General features: G+C 38.5%; 1 protein-coding gene and 1 pseudogene across 5 annotated transcripts in view; both read left to right on the forward strand.

Moving 5' to 3' along the window:
• The window catches only part of RNF214 (ring finger protein 214), a 42501-nt gene that overhangs the window by 1830 nt on the left and 26519 nt on the right, over positions 1-14152 (forward strand). For 3 of the 5 annotated variants that reach the window (XM_047751894.1, XM_047751897.1, XM_047751895.1), the window contains exons 3-6: positions 1966-2476; positions 3411-3470; positions 7981-8121; positions 11056-11195. In XM_047751894.1, the coding sequence (XP_047607850.1) occupies positions 1966-2476; positions 3411-3470; positions 7981-8121; positions 11056-11195 (852 nt within the window). The remainder of the gene's footprint in view (positions 1-1965; positions 2477-3410; positions 3471-7980; positions 8122-11055; positions 11196-14152) is intronic. The other 2 variants (XM_047751898.1, XM_047751899.1) reach the window with 1 other exon arrangement.
• LOC125110567 (prothymosin alpha-like) lies at positions 5809-7684 on the forward strand (annotated as a pseudogene).

A 14152-nucleotide genomic window follows, 5' to 3' on the forward strand; every position in this document is an offset into this window, starting at 1 on the left:
CTTTTTGGCTCCATTGGCATTGCACTAGATTAACCTTCTTAAAGGTAGGGACTGTCTGATCTATATTTGTGTTTTTGGTACCCGACACAGTATCTGACACTCAGCAGGCATGCTAAGTGTTTGTTGAATAGATTAGAATGCAGGGGTTCAAACTCATGTGAAACCCGCGTACATGGACTGTTTATTTAACTCTACATTTATATCTTATATCTATATATATGTCATTCTGTATTTCTTGTGTGTATATGCATATAGATACGTGGGTACATACGTCTATATCTATCTGCCTTAGATAAATAGATAGCTTTGTTAATATGGTTTACTGCCTCATGTATGCATTTTGCCTTCTATCTAAACTCTTGAGGGCAGGAACTAATTACCCAACCTTGCATTTTACAGTGATTAAAACATTATTTTGTACAACGTTGTGCTAGGTTGACTGTACATCCCACCTCCACTCTTTTGTCCAGTATCTAGGACCTAATGCAGCAGATAACACTGTACTAACAGCTTTGTGTATGTTAACACATTGAATTCTCCTAACAGTCCCAGGAGGCAGGTGCTAATACTATTACTCCCATTTACAGGTGAGAAAACCGAGCCTCAGAGAGGTTAGTAACTTGCCCAAGGTTACTAAGCTAGGTTGGAGTCAGGGTTTGAACCCAGGCTTGTATGACTCCAGGGGTGGCAGAGAGGTTGTTAGTGAGTGAGTAATGGGGGAAATGTTAAGTAAACCTTACCATAAACTTGGATCTTCATTTTATAAATAAAATCAGCCACATACTAGAAACAATAATAGCGGCTTAAGTTTATTGTTTACTGTATGCCAGAACTAAATACTAAATACATCACATGCTTTATCTCATGTAATCCTCACAATAGTCCTAATTAGGTAGGTGATATTATTTCTGTTTCACAAATGAAGTTAAGTAGCTTGCCCAGAGTCAAACAACTAGTCAATAGCAGAGTTAGGATTCACACCCAGGTACTGTGTCTGTCCAAATTTATGATTACATATCCCCATACCATACTTAACTCCTAGCAAGGAATCAGCATAGAGTGTTTCTAAAGACTTTTCATGTCACAAGATGCTCTCTTGGTTTTATTTTGAATAGCAGGTACTATTGAGGGAAGAAAGGCCTAATGACCTGAAGCCTCTGACAGTGCTAGCTGGGGGGCGCTTAAAGGCATCTGTTGACAGAATCAGTTTTTTGAAAAAGGGCAAAGAGATTTAATACAGATTTAGTTGTTATTCCTGGGTGAAAGGTTTACAATCGCGAGTATTGGGTGTCATTGTAAATAGGTTTTGAAGATCTCTTTTAAAAGCAGTATGTTAAATGGTTCTGGCAAACAATAAAACAACTATTCCAGTGTTGTACATACCTGTTGTCTGGCATCAAATTTCTACTGGCAGCTTCAATTTTGGATTTGAAATTATCTGTATTGCAGGCAACTTGAAGTGAAGACGCTATGTTCTGGATAACTATTGAAGAACCCAAAAGTGGTTGGTTCTGGTCAAAGATCTGTATAGTGAATTTGAATGAGAGTAGGATAAAAACAGTGTTTTCAAATTAGTGTTTTGTTTATCAAAATATGTGTACCTAAATTAGTACATGTGCCTAAGTTAGATATTCTAACATTAGGCTATTTCATCTGCATCCCTAAGAGTTATTAAAATTGACCCCCTCCCCCCAAAAAAGATTCTTTTGGCTCTTCAGAGTCATTGATGTGTGATCGCTTACTGTGGACACTCTCCAGAACCCAAGCTCTTCAATGATACCCCCTGCATGTAGGGTAAAAAAAAAATCACTGGATGGAAACTAATTTCCTTTTCATTCTGGTCATTTGGAGAGGTTTATATAATCTAATGTTGTCCTTCTAGTGGTTAAGTTAAAAGTATTATATATATAAGCCTCTTTTAAGATTGGATGAAGAGAGAAACTTTTTATCTTATGTTTTTGATAGCCCCAAAGACCCTGCACAGAAGCACCAGAACTCGTCTCTGTCAAGTGTAAGTAGCCAAACGATAACCAAGGAGAATAACAGAAATGCCCAATTGGAGCACTCAGAGCAGAATCCTGGTTCATCGGCAGGTGATACTTCTGCAGCGCACCGAGCAGTTTTAGGAGAAAACTTGATGGCCACAGCCCTCTGTCTCTCTGGCGGTGGGTCTCAGTCTGATTCGAGGGACATGGCCAACACAGCAGGAGAGGAGGGGGACACGTGCCTCCGAGAGAGCCCTCACCCTGGCACTCGGTCTCTTAAGGCAGGGTGCCATACAAAGCAGCCTGCCTCCGGGAATTGTCCTGAAGAGAAGGCCCCACAAGCCTCCGTCCTAAAGGAAGGGAGCAGGGACACAGGCTTGGATTTCCGACCCGTAGTGCCTCCAGCAAATGGGGTTGAAGGAGTCAGAGTGGAACAGGATGATGATCAGGATAGCTCTTCCCTGAAGCTTTCTCAGAACATTGCTGTCCAGGTCAAGTATCAAGTTTCTACTATTAAAATGGAATTTGGGCTTTTAATTTATTATTTTTTTTGAGGGCACGAGATATTTTTTCACAGTTGGTGGAAAGTGACTCTAACTTGTTTTTTTACCGACAACTGTCATACGGCTCTGTGATGACTTCATTCTGGTGTGCAGTACATAACAGCCAGTGTCTAATCATGGCAACTGGGAACTTCACGACCTGCATCCCTACAGTCTCTTTCACTGAGTAATTGATGAGTGTAGGTCATTAGCATTCATTTTTCCCATCTTTGTCATTACGTAGGAATCCTTGTTAATTCTCTGATCTGTATCTTACGAAGTACAGTGTATCCTGTCTTCTAGTGATTGGTGTGCTTTGTCGTGGAAGGAAAGATGGGCGTCTTGTAGGGGCTAAGGTTCTTATCTCAGGCTTTTTTTTTTTTTTTTTCAGGGTCACGCCTGTGACATATGGAAGTTCCCAGACTAAGGGTTGAATCCGAGCCACAGCCACTGGCCTGTGCCACAGCCATAGCAACACTAGATCCAGGCTGCATCCTTGACCTATGCTGCAGCTTTTAGCAATGCTGGATCCGTAACCCACTGAGTGAAGCCAGGGATCAGACCCGCATCCTCATGGATACTAGTTGGGTTCATAACCCACTGAGCCACAGTGGGAACTCCTTTATCTCGGTTTTGAGGCTGTCTCTCCATCAGTAGTTGGGTCTTGTACAGGTTATTTTGTGGGATAAATGCTTAATGCAGCATGGATGTCAGTGTCCGATTGCCAGAACTACAGTTTTCTTGCTATGAAACTAATGGGGAAAGAGTAAAAAGTTAACCTCTTAGTTACTTGTGGCAGATTTCTTGGTGAAAGTACTAGAGTGATTCTACCTTTTAAGATTTCTCTGAAGAGTTCTGAATATACTTGTTTCTTTCTTTATAGACTGACTTTAAGACGGCAGATTCAGAGGTAAACACAGATCAAGATATTGAAAAGAATCTGGTAAGTATTTAAATTGTCATTGTTGTCATGAAGCCATTAATGCAGAAGATCTAGAGACATTATCTCAGTTGGAAAAGGTACAGGAATCTCCTGTACAGAATCCCTAATAGGTAGTCAGCTAATTTCTACTTGATCACTTCCAGAGATGGGAAGCTTACTACTCACGAAGCAGTACAGTGCATTTTAAAAATAGCTCTTCTTGTAAGATCTTACTGTGAAGTTAACACAGAACCACTAAAATTTCTTGTTATAGTTCTCTCTTGAGCTATGCCAAGCAGATCTAAATCCTTTCACTTGTTAGCTCAAAAACATATTCAAAGTGTTTTTTTAATGCCTTTTCTTTTACCTCAGGTCTGAACCTTTCCAGGTGAAACATACCCAGATGTTTTTTTTTTTTTTCATCTTTTCTTCATATGATATATCTTTCAGTCTTTTTATCATCCCAGTTACTTTTTCACCTAAACACGTTCCATCTTCTTTCTCAATGTTTCTTGTAAAATGTGACCCTGAGAACTAAGTATAGGAGTGCACACACAGTTTAATTACTTCACAATACAATGGGACTCTTGTTCTCTCCCTCATTCTAGACACCATTTCTTAAGCCTACCTTGGCTTCTTTTGGTCATCTTGTCACACTGTTGAGCTTTCAGTCAGACGCCATCAAGTCTTTCTCTCACGTGTTGTTTAGTTGTATCTTCCTATTTTATTCCTAGGTTATTGGTTTTTAAAACTTAGAGAACTTCACCTTTATTTTTGTTAAAGTGGCATTTTGTGGCAAAAACTTCCGGTGTGGATATCCGAATGTCTATTTTTCAAAAGGAAGGATAATACTGGGAAAGGTACCCTAGGCTCAGGAAGAGGTCCTTAGGGTAAGATGTGTTAACTGAGTGGAAATAAGGAGGAAAAACAGGTAAGAAAGTGGATATTTGGTGTAAGTTGAAGAAATCGAGGGGTGGATGGAAAGAAGTAAGTTATTGGAGGACATTAATGACATAAGGCCAATAAAACATTTTAAATAGAGAGTAGCAACGCTGGAGTTATTTATAACAGGCAAGTAAAAAGATCCGAGAGTTGATGGAGATGTGCCAGATGAGAACCTCCAGGCAAAGGGGGAGAAGTCACCTTTTCTTGAGCGCTTGCTCTAAGCACTTTATGTAGAGTATTTCTTTGGTCCCCACAGTTATCAGGTGGGGTTTGGGTGACTATATAACAATCGAAGGGGCCAACTGAGAAGTTATAAATAAGCTTTAGGATTAGTCTGAAGCATGAGTAGAAACTGGCAAGCCATTGGGCTGAAGGAGACCCAGGGTTATGTATTCCTTTGGGTGATGGTGTGGTCCACATGCTTTTAAAAAGGCGGTGGGACTAAGCAGGTGTTAAGCTTGGTGGCAATACAGGGAAGTTGGCTCCTGTTCTATTTGCTACCCTTTTCATGCCTTAATAGTAATTGTGCACTACCTGCATTTGAAATTGTGACTCCTAGAGCTAAGAACCAGTCAGCCATCAATCAAACAAAATAATTGTGTGTAACCCTTTTGTTTGTCAGTAGGTTAAGAAGAATTGGATCAAGTAATTTACCATATGCCTTTAATTTATCCATTTGTATGTCTTCATAGTATGTACCTTGAGACTTCTTTCCTTAAAGCCTAGCGTTTCCCCCCATATCCTGTGTTGTTAAAAAGATGCATTATGGCCGGAAAAGATATCATAAGGAAGTAAAGAGAAAAGAAAAGAAAAGAGTCCTCTACTAGTTTCATCAATTGGTTCTTAACCTTTCTTTAACTTTTCTTAGATTAAGGTCTTCTTTCAGAATCTTTTGAAAACTGAATTCTCATCTGAAAAAATTTTATATGTATATCTATTCATAGAGCTCAGGTTCAGAATCCCTTTAAAGATGTGATGCAAAGAAGTTATTTGTTAAGGGACCTTTAGTCACATTTCAGTACATGAACTAAGGACTAGCTTATCACAAACGTAAAGTCCCATCTTGAGAGTGTGTTTTTTGTTATCATAGTGTGATAAGTTTTCCCCCATTGATTTCTAAAACCTTTCTTTTCTTTGAAAATAGTTACCATGAACAAATTCAGTTTAATGCTCTTTTTAAATTTTATGTCGGCTGGAGTCAGCCCATTGTGGCTCAGTAGGTTAAGGACCCGACATAGTGTCTGTGAGGATGCAGGTTTGATCTCACATCCTCATGGATACCACATGAAAGAGTTGCTGCAAGCTGTGGTGTAGGCTGGAAGCTGCAGCTCCGATTCAGCCCCTAGCCTGGGAATTTCCACATGCTGCAGAGGTGACCATAAAAAAGAAAAAAAAAAAATTATGTGGGCTACCTTATACTAAATGTGTTTTAAATTAACTCTAAGTTTTAGTGTCCCTTAGAAAGGTAACCATTACTTTTCCTGATTTACTGCTGTGGGGGAGGCAGAGATGAACTGTGGCCCTCAGAAGCTATACATTGCTCCCTACTTAATCTGAGAGGTTGCCAGTTTTCCCAATTTGAGTACCAAGTTCCTCAGACCCCTTTGGTGGATCTGTCAACTTCTAGTGCTAATGACCAGTATGGAGTTCAGTTTCTGGATGCATTTTGAGTAGGTGATCTGTTCTTTGTTTTTGCTTGTTCTTCTTTCTATTATTCCCTGGAGCAGAGATTGGCAAACTTTTCCTGTAACGGGTCAGATAGAAGATGCATTAGGCTTTGTGGGCTATCTGGGCTCTATTATAATCACTCCACTCTGCCATTGTCATGTAAAAGCAGACAGTAAGTCATCAAGTATGGCTGGTTTTTATTTATAAAAACAGGCGATGGCTGGGTTTGGCCCACAGGCTATAGTTTGCCATCCCCCTTCTTAGCACAGTGTTGCATGGTAGAGTTTCCTTTAATTATGGACGTGTTCTGTATTTGTTCTGTCCAGTATAGTAGCCACTACTCCCATGTAGCTACTGAGCACTTGTAATATGTCAAGGTGATTGAGGAGCCAGATGCTTAAATTTTCTTATTCTTAATTAATGTAAATTTTCATAGTGGTAGCATGGCTGGTAGCTCTAGTAGTGGACCCTGCGGCCGTGGAGCTCTGCATGGTGCCTTGACTAGACACATGGTGATTGTTTCTTCCACTGAAATCAGGGAATCAAACTTCTGGGAATTCCTTGGTGACCTAGTGGTTATGACTTGGCACTTTCACCACTGTGGCCCAGGCTTAATCCCTGGCTTGCGAACCGAGATCCAACATCAAGTCGTTGCATGCTTTGGCCAAAACGGAAAAAAAAAAAGGAGAGACTGGCTGGTCTGAAAAGCCGTTTTTGCATTGTTTCCGTGCCCGGCTCTCCACACTCCACAGCCATCTCCTCCACACTCCTCTTCTGCCACCGCAGACTCCCGCAGCTTTATCACCAGAGTCCTTGAACTCCCACTTCCTTTTTAATCCGCTGCATCAGATCACCGGCGTGCTCCATCATGTCAGATGCGGCTGTGGACACCAGCTCCGAGATCACCACCAAGGGCTTAAAAAGAAGAAGGAAGTTGTGGAGGAGGCGGAGAGTGGGAGAGAGGCCCCTGCTAATGGGAATGCTAATGAGGAAAATGGGGAGCAGGAGACTGACAATGAGGTAGACGAAGAGGAAGAAGGTGGGGAGGAAGAGGAGGAGGAGGAGGAAGGTGATGGTGAGGAAGAGGATGGAGATGAAGATGAGGGGGCTGAGGCAGCTAGTGGCAAATGGGCAGCTGAAGGTGATGAGGACACCAAGAAGCAGAAGATGGATGAGGATGACTAGACAGCAAAAAAGGAAAAGTTAAAACTTAAAAAAACAAAAAGGCCACCGTGACCTATTCACCCTCCACTTCCTGTCTCAGAAGAATCCTAAACATGGTCACCTTCGAGTAGAGAGTCGCCTGCCCACCTGCCCACTGCAGGCAGCGTGCGCAGATGACGTGTGCTCTCCACCACCCCACCAAAACCACAACGTGAATTTGCAACAGCGGAGGAAAAAAAGAACCAAAACTTCCAAGGCCCTGCTTTTTTTTTCTTAAAGTACTTTAAAAAGGAAAATGTGTTTGTATTTTTTATTTACATTTTATATTTTTGTACATATTGTTAGGGGTCAGCTGTTTTTAATGATCCCAGATGACCAAACCAGTCCTACTTCTGACTTTACTTGTGGTGTGACCATGTTCATTATACTCTCAAAGGAGAAAAAAAAACCTTGTAAAACAAAAACCACAACAAAAGAAGACAATCTTATTCCAAGCATTCTAGTAACTTCTTTTGTGTATGTACTTTGCTGTACTATAAGTAGTTGGCTTGTATGAGATGGTTAAAAAGGCCAAAGATAAAAGGTTTCTTTTCCTTTTTTTTTTTTGTCTATGAAGTTGCTGTTTATTTATTTATTTTTGGCCTGTTTGATGTATGTGTGAAACAATGTTGTCCAACAATAAACCGGAATTAAAAAAAAAAAGAAAAAGAAAAAAAACAAAACCAAACAACTTTTCTTCTGTTGTTACCAATAGGATAAAATGATGACAGAGAGAACCCTGTTGAAGGAGCGTTACCAGGAGGTCCTGGACAAGCAGAGGCAAGTGGAGAATCAGCTCCAAGTGCAATTAAAGCAACTTCAGCAAAGGAGAGAAGAAGAAATGAAGAATCACCAGGTATTCTGCTTCTATTAAAGTTGTCAGGAGTTCCCTGGTGGCAGAGCAGTTAAGGATCCAGTGTTGTTACTGCTATGGCTGGGGTTCTATCCCTGGCCTTGGAACTTGTGCCTGACTCGGGTGTAACCAAAAAGAATAATAACAATAAAGTTGTCATTAAGTGAAGCTATAGTCTCTAATCAAACTTTGTTTTCAAATTAATGAAAGTAAAAAAGTGGTGTTTAACTTTTTAATGGTTGTATAGAATTTAAGGATAAAAAAGAATCTTTTTGAGGGTATCATGTCCAAAGTCTCATGCCTTTTTAGTTCAGAGAGAAAAAGATTATTTAATATATTTTGTTGATGTAGTTGACTATCTGGAAAATCAGTTGATTAAACTCCTGTCTCATTTAAAAATACAATTCTGGGGGGAGTTCCTTGGTAGTCTAGTGTATAGGATTCAGTGCTTTCACCACTGTGGCCTGGGTTTAATCCCTGGTCTGGGAACTGAGATCCCATATCTAGCTGCTGCACGCCTTGCCCCCTCCCCCCCCAAAAAAAGTACAATTCTTGGTAGATTAAAAATATAAAAGCTGGGAGTTCCCATTGTGGCTCATTGGTAACAAACCTGAGTAGTATCCACGAGGACACAGGTTTGATCCCTGCTCTTGCTCAGTGGGTTAAGTGTCCAGCTTTGGCTGTGAGCTGTGATGTAGATCATGGATGCAGCTTGGATCCCATGTTGCTATGGCTGTGGTGTAGGCTGGTGGCTGCAGCTCTGATTCAGCCCCTACCCTGGGAACTTCCATATGCCGCAGGTGCAGCCCTAAAGAGCAAAAAAAAAAAAAAAAAAAAAAAAATTAAATTAGAACAAAGTTTAGGAGGATATTTATATACCTCAAGTTGCAAGAGGTCATTTTAACCCAGGCCAAAAAACCCCAAAGATATCAAAAATTAAAATTTAATTATATGTAATTAAAATTTTTGGTATCGTAAATGATACATAGTCCAAAAGATCAGTGTTAGACTAAAAGAAAATATTTATAGCATATCTGATGAAGGGTTAAGATCTGTGACTTTCTGCAATTCCTACAAGTTCAAGGATTCCTACAAACAATCTAGAGAAAAACAGGAAAGGTTATCGTATTAGTTTCCTGTTGTAATAATGTTCTATTGCTTCTCTAGAAAATTGTCATGAATGTAGAGCCTAAAACAATCCAGATTTATTACCTTACACTTGTGTAGGTTAGAAGTGCAATATGGGCGTCACTGAGCTAAAATCAAGGTATTGGAAGGACTGCAGTCCTTTCTGGGGACTCTGAGATGACGTTTCCCTGCATTTCCAGCATTCCCTGCTTGCATTCCTTGACTTGTGGCCTCCTTTCTCCATCTTCAAAGTCAGCAACTGTTGCATCTCTCTAACCACTCTTCCCTAATCACATCTTCTTCTGATCACAACTGGGAAGGTTTTCTACTTTTAAAGACCCATGTTGTAGTTAGACGCACCCAGATCATCCAGGATTGTCTCCCTACCACTTTTGCTGTGGAAGGTAGCATAGGTTCCAAGGATCAAAATAACATTTCTGTGGGGAGAGAGTCATTATTTTGCCTATAACAGTTATAAACAGTCATTCACAGAAGAGGAAAAGCAAATGAGCAATAAATATATGAGACTAAACTTGGTCTTACTAGTGTTGATCCAGTCATATAGCAAATCTTTTTTTGAGTTCTGATCTAGGCTCTGAAGATTTAATGGTGAATGAAATGTAGTCTCTGCCTTCATTGAATGGTTATTGTAGGTGGAGGAGACAGATAATAAAGACAGTAAAAGAATAAGAGGTAGTGAAATGCTCATTAAAATTGCTAGATACCATTCTTCCCTCTTTTTGAAGAGGTTGGCAAAAATAAATTGTCAAGGGTAAGGAAAAATGAACTCTCTTCAGACATTGGTAGGGGTGTGAATTGTTATGACCTTTTTAGAAAAGATATTAGGAATTGTCAGTTAAATTTTAAAATGTATATATACTTTGACCTAGCAATCTTATTATTAGGAGTCTCTTCTGCAGAAATAAAAGTTTTCGTATGAAAATATAGACATAGAGTTTATTGTAGTATTAAAAGTATTATTTGTAGTTATAAGAAAACTGGAATCAACCTGATAGACTCTTAATAGAGAATGATTGAATAAATTGGCTATATACATATCATGTTGTGTTATGCAGCTATTGTTTAGTTTGCTCTGTATTTATAGACATATGCTCATGCCAGTTGAACAAAGCAAGATATGGAATGATTATATAAAATTACTTCATTATTTAAAAAAGTAAAGAAATACATATATAAGTACACATGTATTTGTGTGAGAATGGAGAAAGATGTGGAAACATGATACAGAACAGTTCACACATTGATTACTTTATGGGTGAAATTGGTGTGAATTAGGGCTGACAACTTTATGATTTTTTAAATTGACTTATATATAGTTACATATATAGAGATATATAGTTATATCTATACCTGTATGTACACACACATATATATGTGTATATATGTGTACACACAGTTAAATAAGACCGTATTTATTGGACTTAACAGACTCCCCCCACCCCGTGCAAGAATGCTTTTCTCAGCAGTCTTGACAGGTGTTCATTCAGCCTTCATTGGAGCACCAGTAATGGGGAGCTTATTGCCTCACAAGGCAGTAAATTCTGTTTTTGAACAGTTGTGGTTGTTAGAAATTCTCCTGTTGAATTGAAATCTGCTTTATTGTAACTTACTCCCTTACATCTAAATACTGGCTTTTGGAACTACTCATCAACCAGATTTCTTCAGTTCAGTTCAAATTCACTAAAGTCAGAATGTTAATTTATGATAGTTGAAAGTAACTTACCTTCCGGACCAAAAGAACTAATTCATTTCCTTCTTTGCGTGTGACTGTAATTGTGTGGGACTCAGGAGATATTAAAGGCTATCCAGGATGTAACAATAAAGCGAGAAGAAACGAAGAAGAAGATAGAGAAAGAAAAGAAGGAGTTTTTGCAGAAGGAACAGGATCTGAAAGCTGAAATTGAGAAGCTTTGTGAGAAGGGCAGAAGGTAAATGATGCGTTAAGAATAGAAACCCTGTGTGGGTGTGCATGTTTGTACATAAGGGGCCAGTCCTTTTTGTGGTTCTAGTTTCTTTTCTTTTAATCTAATTTTTATTTGAAAAACAAGTACACAAATTAAAATCCTCCAGTGATTTAGCTTTTTCAGCACCTTATTTTAAATTTAATAAAAGGTGTTTCAGAGATTCGTTAATACGGTAAAATAACAGCAGCTAATTGTCGGGTCCCAAGTATGATCGAGATTTTGATATATGTGTAACACCTATTTCACTTGCTTTAGCTGATGTTTTATAGTTCATGCTGTGAGGCTACTTTGATTATATTTATGTCATTCAGCACCAAAAGCATATTTCAAACAGATTGTAAGCTGTTTGGAAAGAGTTATTTTATGGATTTGTGTCCTCTTTTGGGTGCAAGACAAGATTGGCATAGAATTTGGTCATATTTTCAGTTTTCCAATTTTCTTAATATGACCTGTTTAGAGATCAAAATAGCTGTGAGTACTGTGGTTTTATTTAATTTCTACTAAAATGCATTTTTATTTATCAAGAAAATCATGGCTTGCTAATGTGTTAGTGAGCAAAGTGAAAAGTAGCAGTCTCATTTGCTGGATCATTTTCCACGTATGAAAGATGATAACTATTAAAGGACATTTTGGAATAAAGGGGAAAATTTGAATGTGAATACGTATTAGGTAATATTGTATCAGTGGTAAATATTTTGGGTGTGATTTTGGTATTATGTGATGGTCTGGAAGGTTCTGCTTTTTAAGAGATACTTAGTGAAGTTTTAGGGGTTAAGTGTCATGATGTCTGTAACTTTCAGGTGGTTCAAAGGGAGAGGTGAAGTAAATGTGGCAAAAACCTGTAGCAACTGATGAATCCAAAGAAAGGCATATGTTTATTGTACTATTCTATTAACTTTTCTGTTGGTTGGAAATTTTCAAAGAAAAAACTTGCAGGAGTGAGGTGGATATAGGGAGGAATTAGCCAGACAGTGAAGAGGGATAAAGACATTGCAGGCAGGGGGCCTACAGATGAGAGAGAACAGCAGCCGAGATCTGAAGTCTCAAAAGGAGAGAGAGGCTAGTGGAGGAGTCAGAAGCCAGTCACAGAAGGCTCAAATACTGCATTAAGGAGTTTGGGTTTTTTTCCTCTATGGTGAGAGAGAATGACGGATTTTAAGGAGGGAGGCAGATATCAAAGGGTGAAATTTACATTTTGTTTATTTTAATTAAATTTTTAGTTGAAATATAGTTGATTTACAATATTATATTCATTTCAGATAGACAACATAGTTATTCAGAACTTTTTATATTCCATTTAAAGTTTATAAAATATAGGCTGTATTCCCTATGCTGTTCACTGTATCCCTCTAGCTTATTTATTTTATACATAGTAGCTTGTACCTCTTAGTCCCCTACTTGTTTGTTCCTCATGTCTGTGAGTCTGCTTCTTTTTTGTTATTATTGACTAGTTTGTTTTATTTTTAGATTCCACATATAAGTGATAATATACAGTATTTGTCTTTCTCTTTCTATTTCACTAAGCATAATACCCTCCAGGTCCATCCATGTTGCTGCAGATGGCAAAATTCCATTCTTTTTTTTAATGGCTGAGTAGTATTCCATTGTGCATGCGTGTGTTGTGTGTGTGTGTGTGTGTGTGTGTGTGTATACACACCACTTTTATCCATTGTTGATGGACACCTGGGTTGCTTCCGTATTTTGACAATTGTTAACAGAGCTTTGCAGTTTAAATAGGTGATGTTGTCAGTTGGAAAATGGAGTGGAGTAGTGTAGAGGACCAGTTAGGAGACTTATCTGAAATAGCCACGTTAGTAATGGTGGCCAAAACTGAAGTAATAGTTTTCCATTGGGGTGGCGAAGAGAGCTGTGAACACATTTGTAAGATGTTGGGGTAGCATGAGTAGCTGGGCAGGGAAGAGTTAGAGTAACTCCCATATCTCTGGCTTGGAAAATTGGGGACGTAATGAGGTTCTTTTATAAGATGTCTTATCCGTTTACCCATTTTACAAGTTTCAGCTTAAATTCTACCTCCTTTGTGAAATCTTCCTTGTCCATTTCTTCCTGAACTAATTCCTCCCTCTTTAGAACACCTGTGCAGCTCTTTATCCATTTAGCACTTATTTTCATGTTGTACTGTATTCTGCATTTTTTTCCACCTGTGTGTGTCTTGTTGGCCATTGATGTTGTAAGCCTCATGAGGATAAAGATTTGACTCTCTCTGTATACATTTAAATTTTTTTTCTTATTCTTTTGTGTTCTTTTATACTTACCCCAATGCTGTATATCTGGTAATTATTTGACAAGTATTTATTGAATTGCTGGATAAGAAATTAAGAGAATTCCACATTGATATTATATAAGGTGAATTTATTTAATGGAAATCTCAGGGCTAACTGTTTTGTACTGTTTGAAGGTAGTCACTATGTTTTTAAATGTAATTATAATTTTTAAAGAAGACACCCTGAATTGACACACACACAAAAACAACCCAATATTCAGTTATTCATGTATTTGATTTTTTTCTCCTTGACACCTGGTTGCTTTATAATGAACATTGTCTTGCCTTTGTAGGGATACTTTCTAGTTCCCAGCTTGGGTCCTTCAAGTTTATTGCTGCTATTAGAAAGGTGAGGCTTCTAAGCTAGTTCTCTTCTAGGGCTGAACTTCTTTTTAAGCTTTCTGCCTTTAATAATGACCCATCGAGGATAGCAGCAAATAAAGATCTTCTTGAATAAAGATGGTGAGCTTGTGCTTTCAAAGACTCATCAGTTGATTCATTAAGGTAGCTTGAGACAAGTAGTAGAAAAATTGCAATATCAAGCTAGATTTTTCTTTTTTAAAATGCTTTGAGCTTGCCTAATGAACTTGTGATAGAGTGACAGGTAAAAGCAGATCAAGGGAGTTGATGTTGGAAGCAT

This window comes from Phacochoerus africanus, chromosome 11 (assembly GCF_016906955.1).
Source record: "Phacochoerus africanus isolate WHEZ1 chromosome 11, ROS_Pafr_v1, whole genome shotgun sequence".
Classification (NCBI taxonomy): domain Eukaryota; kingdom Metazoa; phylum Chordata; class Mammalia; order Artiodactyla; family Suidae; genus Phacochoerus; species Phacochoerus africanus.